Below are 15,004 nucleotides of genomic sequence, written 5' to 3'. Positions count from 1 at the left end.
AGTTCAGAATTTTGGTTATAAGGATGCTCAGGCATATTAGTAAGAGTATTACGAAAACAACTGAGATGGTCGATGACATAAAAAAGTCCAATTTGAAATGAAGGCTACACGAACTAAAATGAAGAATAATTTACAGGGAATCAACAGTGGAGTAGAGGATGCTGAGAATCAAATCAGCAATTTGGAACATGAGGAAACAAAAAACACCCAACCAGAAGAGCAAAAAGAAAAAAGAATCCAGAAATATGAAGATAGTATTAGGAGCCTCTGGGACAACTTCAAGAGGCTCAACATTCGTATTATTGGGGTACCAGAAGGAGAGGAAAGAGAGCAAGAAATTGAAAACCTATTTGAAAAAATAATTACAGAAAACTTCCCCTACCTGGGGAAAGAAATCGACTTACAAGTCCAGGAAGCACAGAGGGTCCCAAACAAGAGGAACCCAAAGAGGCCCACATCATAATTAAAATGCCTAAGGTTAAAGACCAAGAGAGAATCTTAAAAACAGCAAGACAAAAGCAATTAGTTTCCTACAAAGGAGCACCCATATGACTGTCAGCTGATTTCTCAACAGAAACTTTGCAGGCCAGAAGGGAGTGGCAAGAAATATTCAAAGTGATGAAAAACATGGAACTACAACCAAAATTGCTCTACCCAGCAAAGCTATTATTTAGAACTACAGGTCAGATAAAGAGCTTCACAGATAAGAAAAAGCTAAAGGAGTTCATCACCACCAGACCAGCACTACAGGAAATGTTGAAGGGTCTTCCTTAAGAAAAAGCTAATGAACAAAAGAATCTGATGGACTAAATAGATTCAGAGACATTGACGCATGCAACAGACAATCATATTTCAGAGGGAAGAGGGAAGGGGGGTGTAGGGTGGGAAGAGATTAACCAAAGAAGTTATATGCATATATGCATAACCCATGAACAGTCAATAATGGGGTGAAGGCCTTGGGAGGGGGATGGGAGCGAGGTGGAGAGGTCAATTGGGGAGGAAAAATGGGACACCTGTAATACTTTCAACACTAAAGATACATTTAAAAAAATTTTTTTAATAAATTTAAAAACTAAAAGTTTCCCTGGTGATTCTGGTGGGCATACCTGGTCAAGAGTCTCTGATTTACATAAACAAACAGATGTATGCTTAAATATAATTTTGTGTGTATATGTATTTTCTTGTATATGTCTTAAGTGTTTTTGGAAGTATATGTAAGAAGGTGGTAAAAACCAGTGACTGTGGGACAGAGACAGAGAGATTTTCACTGTATATCCTTTCATGCTTTTCACATTTTATACAAATGAATGTATTACCTGTTCAAAAAAGGTGAAAGTAAAAGAAAACCAAATTTGAGAAGACTCTGCTTTAGACACTCAGCTGGTCAGAAGCACTTTTCTTTTGCTAAGATGGTCTAAGCTTTTTTCTGAGAAAGTATCTAACATTCACTTAAAAAGAACACTAGATGTAATAATCATAATGGATCTCATATTCAGATAGTTACAGAAAACACTCACCACGTTAGAGCTGCACATGCTACCATTCAGAAGTACACACAGTCAGCTAAGATGGGGGAAAGAAGGGTTTTCCTTTTGCAATTATAGTCAAGCTTTTCATAAATACCCCTGATGTTAGCAGTTGCCTGGCTCACCCGAGGGAAGAAGTGGAGGTAAGCTTTTCCTTCATATCCTTTGGTACTGCTGCTGTTTGAATTTTGTGCTAATACATGTACTACCAGTTTAAAAAATAAATTTTTCTAAAAGTGAGCCTTTAAGACTGTGTGATCAGATGGGACTACAGGTAGCTGATTCACACACTTATCTTAAAGTTGTTTCCAGCAGCACTTTGGAGTTCAAAAGGCAAAGCAGATTTCACACATCTTCAAAAATCTAGTTCAATTCAAAAGAGGGGTGGAGGTGGCTGAGGTTACAGAGGTCAACTAGAAAAGATAACCAACTTCAATGGCGAGCTAGAGGTGATCCAATGGCCTGGGCCCATTGGTTAACGGAAAGACCAAGAGAGGGAGTCAACACAGGAAACTCAGCTCTAACCCAGTGGCAGTGATGCAAGTCATGCAATCCTCCCTGAGCCCCAACTTGCTCACTGATAAAATGGAAATGTTCTTAAGAGAGCTGTTGAGAAAATAATACCTGTGGAAAGCACCATTAAAAGTTTAATATACCCCATAAAAAAAGTGTTACCTTACAACAAGTTTTCCAGATTTAACTTTGAGTACAAACACACATACACACCATTAAATCTGGAAGATTTCTCTTCTGTCCCCCAAAACACAAAATGCAGGGAACATAAATTATCAGTTTTCAGGATTTGAGGTCTTACCTTGATTTTAATCTTTTTTTACAGTGTTCTAGCTAAAAAGTCCATGAGAACTCAGTGTTAACCTACCTATACTTCAAGAGCACATGACATTTTTTATAAGTATGTTTTAAATATTACATTTATATGGAAATTCTGTTAACAAAACATTCAAGTATTGACAGAAGAAGCCATTCTCCTCCCATCCCTTCATTGTGAGGTGATTTTGACACCTGCTGAGCAAGAGCAAGTAGGATGGGATCTGATAGAGGTTTCAAGTCCACCAGTTCCTTGAGCCCAGGTGAACCACCTGTCAGAAATACCCAGAAATGAGAAGTGAGAAATTTTGCCCTTGAATTAGTTGTCCTTGGTTAAAGGTACTTTGCAAATTACCAATATGAACTAATTCTATGGTCCCTGATAGTCATTTTAAATTGATTTTTATTTACTAGCTTTTCTGCTTCCTATTCAGTTTATTCCTTAGTTTTAGACATGAAATGGCTCTGAAAAGAGAAAAATCTCCATATAGAAGTTTACCAGTCAAGATAGAACATGACTGTAAAAATTAGTATCATCGCAAATATAACGGGAAACTCCACAAAAAGGCAAATTAGAAAGAAAAATATGACTTGTCTATTTGTTCAGCACATTTTCAAACTTGAAAAGATCCAGGAAAAGGAGGGAGGAGAAGAAACTCATCCTAAAATCAGGAGAAAATCAGCAAAGCGTAAGTGTAGTGCAACAGCCTCGGAGGATGTTTTCACATGTCCAGGCATTTCATCACAGGTCTCCCTCCACACAGCCTTCTCAGCGCTGACCAACAGTCTAACCACATCTCTCTGGGCAGCACAGTCAGTTCCAGAAGTTAAAGGGTTTTGTCAAAAGGTCAGAGTTGTAAACACATTGCTCAAAGCAAACAGGAGAATGTAGAAATAAGTGGAAACGTGGGTGGACGTATTAGGGCTGTGCAATGCGTGTGCTAGGAGCTGTCCTAACTACACCATTAGGGAGAGTAAAAGCAGCAGCTTCAGGACAAGACGCGGTGTGTCACTTCCCTCCCCACCCCAGGTCAGCCAGAGCCCGGTGTTCTTACTCAGAGGGCCATGGAAATGGAACTGAAGAATTCAGACACCCAGGCACTTCTACCATTCCACCTAAACCGTGGAATTCCTCAGGGATAGGTCCTCAAGGTTATGCCACGTCTTGTGTGATTCACTATTTCCAGTCCTATAATAACCCTCCCACCTTCACAAAAATCTTGGCAGCCAAGGAAGTCACGTAGCAGATGTTTTAAAACTGAAGGCTGTCCAGAAAGGACAGACTTCCCCCACCCACCCACCCACCCCACACACACACACACACACACACACACACACACGAGTGAGCCGTTCATACCTGGGAGGGTGAGTGACTCTGAATTACAAAACAAAGGAGAGCTGTGTTCAGGGTAAAGGCGGAGCAGTACCAGGCCCACCTGGGCTGCCTCCGGAGTGGGAGTTTAAGGACAGGGAGAAGTGCTGCAACAGAGAATCACCTTTTCCTCTGCCGACTGGCTTCACTTATTTCAGACAGACACTCAAGCAGTGGACATTTCTTAGGGTAAGCATAGGGCTTCTCCAGGAAGAAATGGACAAATAAGTGCAAGGAAAAGGTAGGGAAGAAAGAATGAGAGGTGATTTCATAGCTTTAAAGGATTTAAAAAACATATCAACCAATGAACTATTCAAAGAAAAAATTAAAGAATAATTCCACTTGCAATAGTGTCAAAAAGAATAAAATATGTGATGAATAGGTGGAGCACAGAGGACTTTTAGGGCAGAGAAACTATTCTAAATGACACTATCACGGTGGACACATGTCATCCTACCTTTGTCCAAACCCACAGAATGTACACCACCAAGAGTGAACCCTAACGTACACTCTGGACTTTGGTGATAATGACGTGTCATTGTAAGTTAATAAATTGTAACAAATGTTCCACTCTGATGAGGGATGTTGATGACAAGGGAGGCCATGCATGAGTGGGAACAGGAGGTACATGGGAAATCTCTGTAACTTCCATTCAATTTTACTGTGAAAACAAAACTTCTCTAAAAATAGTCTATTTTTTTTAAAAAGAACAAAGTACTGCCCCACCAGGTGTGGCTCAGCGGTTGAGCATGGATCTAGGATCCAGGAGATTGCGGTTCAATTCCTTGTCAGGGCACATGCCTGGGTTGCAGGCTCGATCCCCAGTAGGGGGCCTGCCAGGAGGCAGCCGATCAATGACTCTCTCATCATTGATGTTTCAACTATCTCTTTCCCTCTCCCTTCCTCACTCTGAAATCAATAAAGATATATTTTTTAAAAAAAGAACAAAATACCTAGGAATAAACTTAACCAGCAAGGTGAAAGAGTTGTACATTGAAAGCTACAAAACATTGATAAAAGAAATTAAAGACACAAATAAATGGAAAAAATAGCCCACATTCATGAATTGGAAGACTTAATATTGTTAAAATGTCCACGCTACACAAAGCAATCTACACATTCAATGCAATCTCTATCAATATCCCAATGGTATCATTTGCAGAAACAGAAAAAAATTCTAAAATTCACACACAATTTTAAAGGACCTTGAGCAGCGAAAACAATCTTAAGAAAAATGAAGCTCGGAGGCCTCACACTTTCTGATTTCAAAACGTATTATAAGCCACAATCATCAAAATAGTGTAATACTGGCATAAAGACAGATATATTGACCAATGGGACAGAAGAGAGAGCCCAGAAACAAATCCTCACACGTGATCAAATGATCATTCCCAAAGGCACCAAGGCGACACAATGGGGAAAGGATAATCTCTTCAACAAATGGTGCTGGCAAAACTGGTAAGAATGTAAAAAATGACCCTTACTTTACACCATATACAAAAATTAAGTTTACATGGATTAAAGGCCTAAATGTAGAAACTAAAACTATAAAACTCCTAGAAGACGACATAGGGGAAAGCTTTATGATATTGGAATGGGCAATGATTTCCTGGATACGACAGCAAAAACACAGGCAACAAACTTAAAAATTTAAAAACTTCTATGCAGCAAAGGAAAGACTCAACATAGTGAAAGGCAGTCACAAAAAGACAGAAAGTGCATGATTCTACATGCGTGAAGTATCTAAAGTAGTCAAATTCAGAAACAAAGCAGAATAGTGATTACCAGGGGCTGGGAGGAGGGGACAAAGCGGAGGTGTTCAATGGGTATAGGGGTTCAGTTTTGCAGTTTTAGAGATCTGTTGCTCAGCAATGTGCATATAGTTACTACTGTACTATACACTTGAAAATGGTGAAGATGGTAAATTTTGTTATGCGATTTTTACAATAAAACACAACCCAGATCAACCAATTGCAATGTATGGAACTTATTTGTACCTTGACTCAAATAAACTATAAAAATAAAACATTTTAGACAATAGGGAAAAATTGAAAGCTGACTGGATGGTTAACATAGAAGCATTTTTGTGTGTGTATAATGGTGTTTTTTTTAACATGATTCCTTTGTTTAGATAATTTGAAGTATTTATGGATAAAATGATATCTGGCTTATTGGGGTGATCATTCCCATAAGGCATATAAACATGTTGTATACCTGAAACTAATATAATATTTTATGTCAAGTGTTAATTGGAAAAGCATTTAAATAAAAATAAAAATTTAAATATATGTCTGAGATCTGCTTTGAAATAATGGAGTGGGGACAGGAGGTATGGCGGAATCAAGATGGCCAGGAGTTGAGACTTATTGAAGCTGGAAGATAGGTACATGGAGGTTCATGTATGGGGGTTACTGTTTTAAGTTTTATTTTTTCCGTAACAATGACTAAAATAAACATAAAACAAGTGCCTCTGAAAGGGTTAGGGCTGTGGGGAATCTACACTTTGCCTTGAACTCATCTATTAATTCTCTCCTATTCACCTGCAGCAGGAGGATCCAGGCCTGTCATGAACCCAGTGTCCTGTTTACTGGAAGCCTCTCTAAGATCTTTGGTGTCTGTACCTGCTCTTCCACTAAGTGACAGAACAAGAAACTCAGCCAATCAATCTTTAGTGAAAAAAGGAGCAGCGACTTAGGCTTAGTTGAGCTGCTCATTGTTTCACTGGCACCTGCGTTGCGGTTCAGGGATTTTATTTCAGTAAGCATTCCTAGTTTCGGTGACGAGATGTGATACCCAACAGTCTTCGGGGTGCTCCGAGCACAGGCCCCTCCAGGGCACCAGCGGCTGGACTTGCTGACAGCTGGCAAGGGCAGGGGGCTCTGCCTAGGTGGAGCAGGGATCGGAGAGGAGACCACCAGGAAAGAGGCTAATGATGGCACAGACAGAAAAGAGGCAGCAAAACCTTTGCACTTGGAAGTTTTACCCACGATGGACCCTTCTCTAGAGGGAGAAAAACTTTCTTCCGCCCCTGGCACTGCCTGGCTCCGTGCCCCAGCCCTTCCTTCCCCAGCTGCTTCAACACAGATAGCGCCAGTTCTCAGGAGGCTGCAGTTACTCAAACTTAAGCTTAAAACAGCAGGGACATGGGGACCACTCAGATCCCCCACTCTCATCCCAGATCTCCCCTTCCCATTGCTGCAGGAGGGTGAGGGCAGGAGCACCCAACCCAAATACCAAAGGGAAACAGGGAGCCTGGGGTTAACTTGCACTGCCACTGGGATTTATATTCTAATAGCCTCGTGGCTGCAAAAAGCCCTTATGGAAAGTACCTTTGCTAACACAATGTAATGAAAACAATCGAATAGCCATATCTGTACTAGTGGTTCAAAAAGAAACTACTTTCACAAGAACAAAGTTGTAACACTTTAATAATTTAAATAGAATTAACTTCAGGAACATACACACACATACATAAAATTCAGACAATTTAATTGAACAATGTTAAAAGTCCCCAAAATGGACTCATAGTGATGGATATGAAAAGGTAGTTTTGAAGTACTACAGACCAGAGTAAAACAGACAAGGTAATTACCTTGCATTTACCAATAAGAAAACAGCCTGTGGATACAGTAGACCTTTATGAGAACACTTCTAGGGAATGTTAGAGCAAAGTCATCAAAAAAGAATACAATCGATTTCAGAAAGATAAATTCATAGGTAACAGTTTCTTTGGTCCTTCGAGTCACACCTGTTTTTACTTTAAATTACCAAACATGAGTTGAGTGCTTCATTCTGCCTCTAAATATCTAAATATTAAGCAGGATAATGTATATATTAGCTTTGATTTTAAAAGGAACTCAAAATCAACCACTATTGTACTTTAGAAACTCCATAGAAAAATATAGGAAATGGAAGTAGGGAATTTTTTTTAAATCTCTGCCATTTTGTCTCATCATAAGCCAAACAAAGTGCATCAGAGTGGCAGAGATCGGACCACTCAAGTTAAAGCAAGCAATGTACTTCATTCTTCTTAAGGTAATGGGATAAATTTGAGGAGCACTAGGTCAGCCAAACAAGACGCTTCTCTGCGGATGGTCTTTGTGTTTTGCAGGAGAGTTGGGCTATTTTGTTGTTTTAATTTGGCCCACGCTGCCCCAGTAGAGGAAACTTTAAGACAATCATTGATAAGGCAACAGTTTCCCAGACTAAAAGACCTGGACCACTTGAAGAGTTACACTGAAGACAAGACCCTCGCAGGCCACAAGGGAAACCAGTATGGGGGCTTCCGGTATCTTCCAGGGATTCCAGAAGATTATGGTGCAATTTTCAGGGACACCAACACTACAGCGGTCATTAGACACTGGACACAGCTCACAGTGCAGTCCACAGTTAGCCCATTCTGCATGCTTTCATGTTCACGGAAGCTATGGTTCTGCGGACCTGAAAGTGATGAACACTCAAGAATTTCTGGAATACTTAGAAAAACTATTAAGATAAAAAAAAGTTTTGAGGCACCTGCAAAAAACACACAAAGTAAGTAAGCTCCCAAGAAATTTCAAAAGGTAGAACTTTGAGGACTGGTTATTTGCAGTGTCAGTACTGAGTCTTATAGAATAATGGCTTTTAAATAAAGGCAAAGGTATCTACACTCCACATGGTGTGATATTCTCATCAAGGCACAGAGAGTTAAATGTCTAAACCCGTCTGTTGACATGAGAATGCACTCGTAAACAACTCCGGAGACGGATTCCCTACACTTGAATCTTAACAAGAACACAAGGTAGAAATGTGCCTTTTTGAACTCACAGTAAAATAAAAGACATAGGTAATTCACCACCTTGCCTTGGTGACTAACATTACAACTAGACAGTTAGAAAATAAATACATAAAAAATAAAGTGTTACCAGTGGTTTAATAAACATGATTAATGTGGAGCCTGGTGGACTTTGAATTTGCAGAACAGAGCTGCACCCTGTCCAATAGCTTAGTTTAAGCACTACACCATTTTTGTTTGGGGAGTGGAAAAGGCAGCATATTGGCCATAGTTTTCTCCCATTCCCAACACTCCTATGCTTCTGAACCAAATTACCAGACTATTTGAACAAAACACGTGGGTTCCTCTCCTTACCCAGCATCCTTGGGTTATCGGAAGGACAGCGGCAGTGTGCGTATGACTTAGCTCTATTGGCAGTGTGCTTGACTGTTGCCACTAAACGGTGGCAAGAAGAAAGTAGAGTGCCCACCCCCATATTAAAATTATTTGTATTTGACTTGCAATAAATAATTATTAAACACAATTAGTGACAAGGAGTAAGTTTCACATCTATTACAATTGAGAATGGAATTGTACAAACAGCTGAAGCCAGACAACCAATGCTACCAGAGGCAAGATCTGCAGAGCGCGAGGCTCGCGCTGGAAGTTTAGCTCCTAATGAGAGTGAGAAACTCTTCCCTTGTCTTTGGATCTTCCCGGAACACACCCAACATCGTGCTGGTCACAGTCTTGCTGTTCATTTTCTGTACCCCTCGCATTACCATACACATGTGTCTACAAAACAAGGCAACAGAGGGCAAACAGTTACTGGTTTGGTTTTTAAAATAAAAAGCAGGCCCAAAAAATTAAATCTGATTAAACTGAGTTCACAATGACCAAATTGGTCACTTAGACAAATTTGAACTAAAAAAAAAATTTTTAAAGTGTCTTAGTCTTATAGCTTTTATTCTTCTCAGTGGTCGAGTCCTTAAGGCATCCAACAGGAGAGGGGAAAATGGAATATTCTCCCTGGGTGAAAATAATACAAGTCATCTGTGGAGATACAGTAACTTCGAGATTAAAAAACCCCGGAGTTCTCACTTGGTCTTTAAGACCAAGACAGCATTATGCTAGCTGAGGTGTTCAGAGGAACAGCGGAGCAAGCAGGGCTCACCGGCCAGCATCCAGGATGAAGGCCACAGCGAGTTTAAGCGACCTGGTGAAGCCGGCCAGCATGCACAGCACAGAGTTTGTGCCAGGCCAGAATAAACGAGAACTTTGCCCACGAGCTGTGTGCAATTCTCGTAGTGATTCTAACTTAGAGAAGTATCCTCTGGTGCCCTTTGTACCAATTCTTAGTTCTCTCTATTTTTAAAATACGGGTCAAAACATTAGAAAACTCTGCTTGGAGCAACAAAGAGCTAAAGAAGAAACCAAGAGAAGACACACAGCACTGCTGCTTGTGTGAATCACTACCCCTAAGTTTATGACTCCCTACTTTTCCACAGCCCACACACACGTCTCCCACGCCCTGGTTCCGTATTGGCAATGCAGTAAATGAAATGAATATCATTTTCATGCACCGCTATGACACTGTTAAAGGCAAATACAGACTTACGTTGCTTCAACCACGACCCCAACGCCAGCAGGTCGCAAGGCTTCTGTGATCGCTACGGCAATTTGTTTCGTGAGGCGCTCTTGAACTGTGGATGCGACAAGGAGCTCAGTTTAAGTATCTGACACGAACAGCTGAAAGTTTTTGCTGTCTCTAGACAGCAAAAATCTTAAAAAGCAGACTTCTGTGAGATTTAAAAGCCAAGACACACCAGCTTCTACCAGCTGACTTTGCCTGCTCTCTGGGCCACGGGAGGCCCTCCAGCGCCTCTGCAGGGAAGGGGCTGGAACAGCACCTGCGCTCAGGGGCGCAGTGAGCCCAGTAGGATATTGACAACAAGCACCTCCAGAGGTAAAGCAGAGCAAATGAAAAAACAGCTCGGCAACAGGGCTAACAAAGGGGTCACCGTCTGATTACTGAATCGTACTTAGAGCAATGTTGAAAACCAGTGATTTAACCTCAATAATGCAATTCCTGGGCTGAATACACAACTAATCTTTGAATACATACATTTGCTGCAGCATTACAGCCATTTGAAAGCTGACAAAACCCCCAAATGTCTATCAGAGCAGGGACTGAGTAAACCGAGCCACAGACAGCAGGGCCGTGCAATGGCATGCGGAACAGCAGGCAAAACAAGGGAGGCACTTGCCTGTCTGCGGGGGGATGTTTAAGATGCCAAGTGGGGGAAATAGGGAAAAAAGGTAAGTGAAGCCCATTATGTATGAGTCCGTTCTGAAATGTAATAAAAATACATTGATTTTAAAATGTTCGTATGTGCATAAAAATTTGAAGGACTGTGCACAGCAGATATTTTCTGGTTTATCTTCTGTGAGGTTTATAAGTCACATGCATCACACTTACAATGAGAACGACACAAACTGCCTTTTCCTTATGAAAAAAATCTCTCTGTAAAAAAGTTGTTTTAAAATTTACCTTGTAATCTTCTACTGTAGATTTCTACAATCCTAAAAAAGAAAGACTTGTTTTAGTTAATCATAAATTTTGAAAAGTGAAATTGCTAAGGCTTCCTTAAGACTAAAAGGGCTTTATTGGAGCAAGTGTAGCGGGTGGGCAGAGATTCGAGTTTACAGGATAGAAAGATAAAATCTACAGAAAAATGTGAAGAGGAAAGGCCTGAAGGAGACCAGCTCTGATGGGGTGCTGCTTCCCTACGTCCCCAAAGAGACAGAGAATTAAGAGTATAAAGTTCACTTATGGAAAACACAATTAGAGATGGGTAATTTTAAAGCTCCCAAGTCATCAAATATTCTAATTAATCATATTGTTTAATCATAGCTTAAAGTTCAAGTTAAAAATTTTTAAAAAACACTATTTGTTAATTAGTAGCTAGACCACTGCCAACTGCTGTACCAACTAAACCTATTAGGATAATCAGATTAGAACCGAACAGGCTTCTTCAGACACCTCTTTACATAATAGCTCTATATCAGCAATCAACAAGATTGGCCCCCTCCCAAAATAAAAGCTTACAGATCTTAGCTTATAACACAATTGGTCAAGTGGTGATTTTTCTCCTTTCAGCATTTTCACTCTAGTTGTGAAATGTCAAGATAGCCATGTGAATCACCCATTTTGTTTCTTTTTTATTATTATTATTGCTTTTTAGAGAGAGAAAAACATCAATTTGCTGTTCCACTTATTTATGCATTCATTGGTTGCCTCTTGTATGTGCCCTGGGCTGGCATCAAACCCGGAACCTTGGCATATCTGGCTAGGGCTGTGAATCACCCATTTTAGAATAACAATTCACATTAAGGACCTTTTATTTAAAATGTGGCCTTTCAGTCAAGAATTTTAAGGCTCTTCCCCCAGCCCCCCCCACCCCCACCCATATGAGTCTCAGATAGAACTGACAACTTGCTCCTTTATACCTGGTATAGCCAATTAAGTCAGTAAATGGTAGGCCGCCCCATTCACCACTCAACCTGAAGGCAGGAGCCACTCTGATTCTTCTGTGTTCCCAGCAGGTTAACAACACTGAAGGAATTCCAATATATATATTTTATTTTGAACAAAAACCTGAGAAAGGATGGTTCAGCTCCTAGATAGAAAATATGTCTTATTCTTACTGGGTCAAGTTTCTATATCTATTACTTCTGATCGTTTTCCAGGTGATCTTCCTTCTCATAGTTCTCATTTCTTTTTCTCAAGTAAAATTTCAGGTACAACATTAGATAACGGTGGTGATGTTGGGCATCCATATTTTGCTCCACGCTTTAATAGGAATGCCTGTAACGTTTTACTCTCACCAGCGCTACCTGTTTCTGGTAGATAGCCGCTCTCATGCCAAAGGAGTCCTTCATGCGTATCGCTGAGTGCCCACTACATATATAATTATGTGGTGAGCAGGATCCCCATGCTCAGAGTTTATGATTTCTTATTCCCAGTTTATCTATTTTTCTTTTCAAGTAAAAAGTAGGCGAATTTCTGTCTTCTCAGCAGTAAGAAAAATCATATAGCTTCCCTGAATTAAAAAATTTGTACATTTTTGTACTCATTCTTGAAGATAATTTGTTGGCAAGTATTTGTTGGGAACAGAATTCTAGGCTGACACTGACATTTATTGGCCTTTCCATATTGCCACTGGCAAACCAATTGTCAGTCTAATTGCTGTTACCTTGTAGGTAATATTTTTCTCTGTGGCTGCTTTTATGATATAACTGGACTTGACAAGCTTGGCTTGACACCAGGCTGCAAATCCTCAGGCATGGCTAGAGCAGAAAGCAAACATGCAGCGGGAAAAGGAGCTGGATCGCGGCTAACGCGGGGAGTTTGAACTTTATGTTTAAAGCTATGGGGAGCTATGAAAGAGCAGCAGCATCTTTAGCAGCATATGAGAGCAAATTTAAGGACCCTAAGAGATTCGAGTCAAAGAGGAGTTAGGAGTTTAACGTATAATCTAGAAGGAACATAAGAAAGCCCAACAGGGAGTCGCAGCAAAGAGCAAGAAGGCAGCAGAGTAACGGGAGGGGAGCAGGGTGTGGCAGGTCGGGGAGCACGCAACAGGAATGAGTGGGTTCCCCCTCACTCCTTGCCCCCAAATGCATTCCAGGTGGAGCAAAGATTTAAATATAAAAGTAACCCAGGAAACACGACTTTTTGACTACATGAAAGTTTTTAACTTCTTTATGGAAAAATAATACTGTAAAACAAAATCAGGAGACAAATGAGAAGCCTGGAGAAATTATTGGCAGCCCCTGACCTCACTGCTTCACCATTCAGAGAGCTCAACGGCAAGCAACCCAACGGGGAAATCAGCAAGGCCAAGTGCAGCAAGTTTCTGAGGAGATTAAACCTTATTCTATTAAAGAAATGCAGATTAAGACAACAGGTATCATTTCCCACTTACCAGCTTGGTAAAGATTGAAAAGTGTGATGAAACCCAGTGTTGGCAAAAGTGTGCAGGCACACTCTTTATTATTAGAGTATAAATTGGTATAATCTTTTTTTTTGGAGAATAATTTAGTAACATGGAAAATTCAGCTCCCTTAACCCAGTAAATTTTACTCCAGTAGTTTATCTTACAGGTATGCTCAAAGTATACAAATGTATAAAAATATGTTCACCAAAGCATTTTTTATTAACAGTAGCCTCAAACTGTAGTCTATATTTACCTATATCAGACTGGTTCAATGAATTCTATTAATCAGTCTAAGAAATACCATGGAACTTGGATTTTTTGGACTAAAAGATGTGTAAGAGATTTCGAGGTACATTATTTTTTTTAAGCTGTTGTACGAATGTAGGGTATGGTCTCCTCCACTTTTTTTTTGGCTTTGTTTTATTCTAATTTTAAAGAGCTTTGTGTTTATGTTTGTGTGTTCATAGAAATTTTCCAGAAGGATAGTGAAAAAAAAATATCTAGTTTCTACTCTGGGAAATGAAAATAGGAAAGAAAAACTTCCCTTTTACTCACTCATTTGTATTTTAATTTAACTAGTATGTTTGTTACTTTTGTAACTGAGAAAGAAAAAATGTTCACTTTGTAATCTAATGCTTACTCTGCCTTTTTAACTCCCTCCCCCTTTCACCCCCGCCTAAATCTCTTATTTCTATCAATCAAATCTGCTTCCTATCCACTGGCATAGGCCTGGCTCCTCCCCTCTTATTTGCCTTTGCTTATGCATTAACTATACCTGGAGGAGCTTCTCTTCCATTTAGAGCTCTGCTCAGCCCTCCGCCTCTGGGCCTCTTCCACCCTCCCAGGCCACAGCCACCTTGGCATTTCCGTGGCACCTGCTGCCTCACACTCTCGCCCTCCTGGAGGGCAGAGGCTCTGCCCTCACCTCTCTCTGGCACAGTGTCCTTGCACTATAGGTGTTCAATAAATAGACTAGCCATGGCTACCACGAGGCACTGCGATTCGAAATTCAAGATTTAATTATGTCCTCTCAGTTATTCTAAGGCAAGACCACTAATACATGTTCAATGGATTTTCAGCAGCAAAAGGAATTTCTATTCAAACTAAGTTTACTCTAGAATTCTACTAGAGTTAAACCCGATCAACTCACTTCTGGCATTTTCTTGTTACTTAAGGCTTTACTATTTGATATTTGACTTCCGTGGCACTGAAAGGTCATTCGTTTAAAGGCAAGCATACAACAAAACAAATTCACATACAAGGTCCAAGTGAACAGTGGCGTTTTGCTTTATTACTTGTCTTTCCCCTAAATACTCCTACCTCTTACAAGGAGCAGGGGTCAACATTTGGGTTAAATCTTAGCCTTCTCTTCTGTTTCATAGACAATTTTTTTACAACATATCTGAAAGTAGCATACACTCGGTTCTTTGGTTTAGTGTTCCTTTTTCCCCCCCATTAAATTCTAACCCTATTAGTTTAAGGTCCAGTCTCCAGGCTAACAATCAACTCCCTTGTATTGTTTCAT

General features: G+C 40.2%; 1 protein-coding gene across 1 annotated transcript in view; it reads right to left on the bottom strand.

Moving 5' to 3' along the window:
- Positions 1–7,137: 7,137 nt before the first annotated feature.
- Positions 7,138–15,004, bottom strand: part of GCH1 (GTP cyclohydrolase 1) — a 34,008-nt gene continuing 26,141 nt past the window's right edge. Inside the window, exons 4-6 of the mRNA XM_087820369.1 lie at positions 11,031–11,062; positions 10,098–10,182; positions 7,138–9,274 (exon numbers count right to left, since the gene is read on the bottom strand). Coding sequence (XP_087676495.1) covers positions 9,148–9,274; positions 10,098–10,182; positions 11,031–11,062 — 244 coding nt within the window. The 3' untranslated portion in view covers positions 7,138–9,147. The remainder of the gene's footprint in view (positions 9,275–10,097; positions 10,183–11,030; positions 11,063–15,004) is intronic.

The sequence above is a fragment of the Miniopterus natalensis genome, chromosome 1 (genome assembly GCF_054644295.1).
Source record: "Miniopterus natalensis isolate mMinNat1 chromosome 1, mMinNat1.hap1, whole genome shotgun sequence".
Taxonomy (NCBI): Eukaryota; Metazoa; Chordata; class Mammalia; order Chiroptera; family Miniopteridae; genus Miniopterus; species Miniopterus natalensis.
The sequence above is the reverse complement of the archived record's forward strand: the minus strand, read 5'-3'. Positions and strand labels throughout refer to the sequence as shown.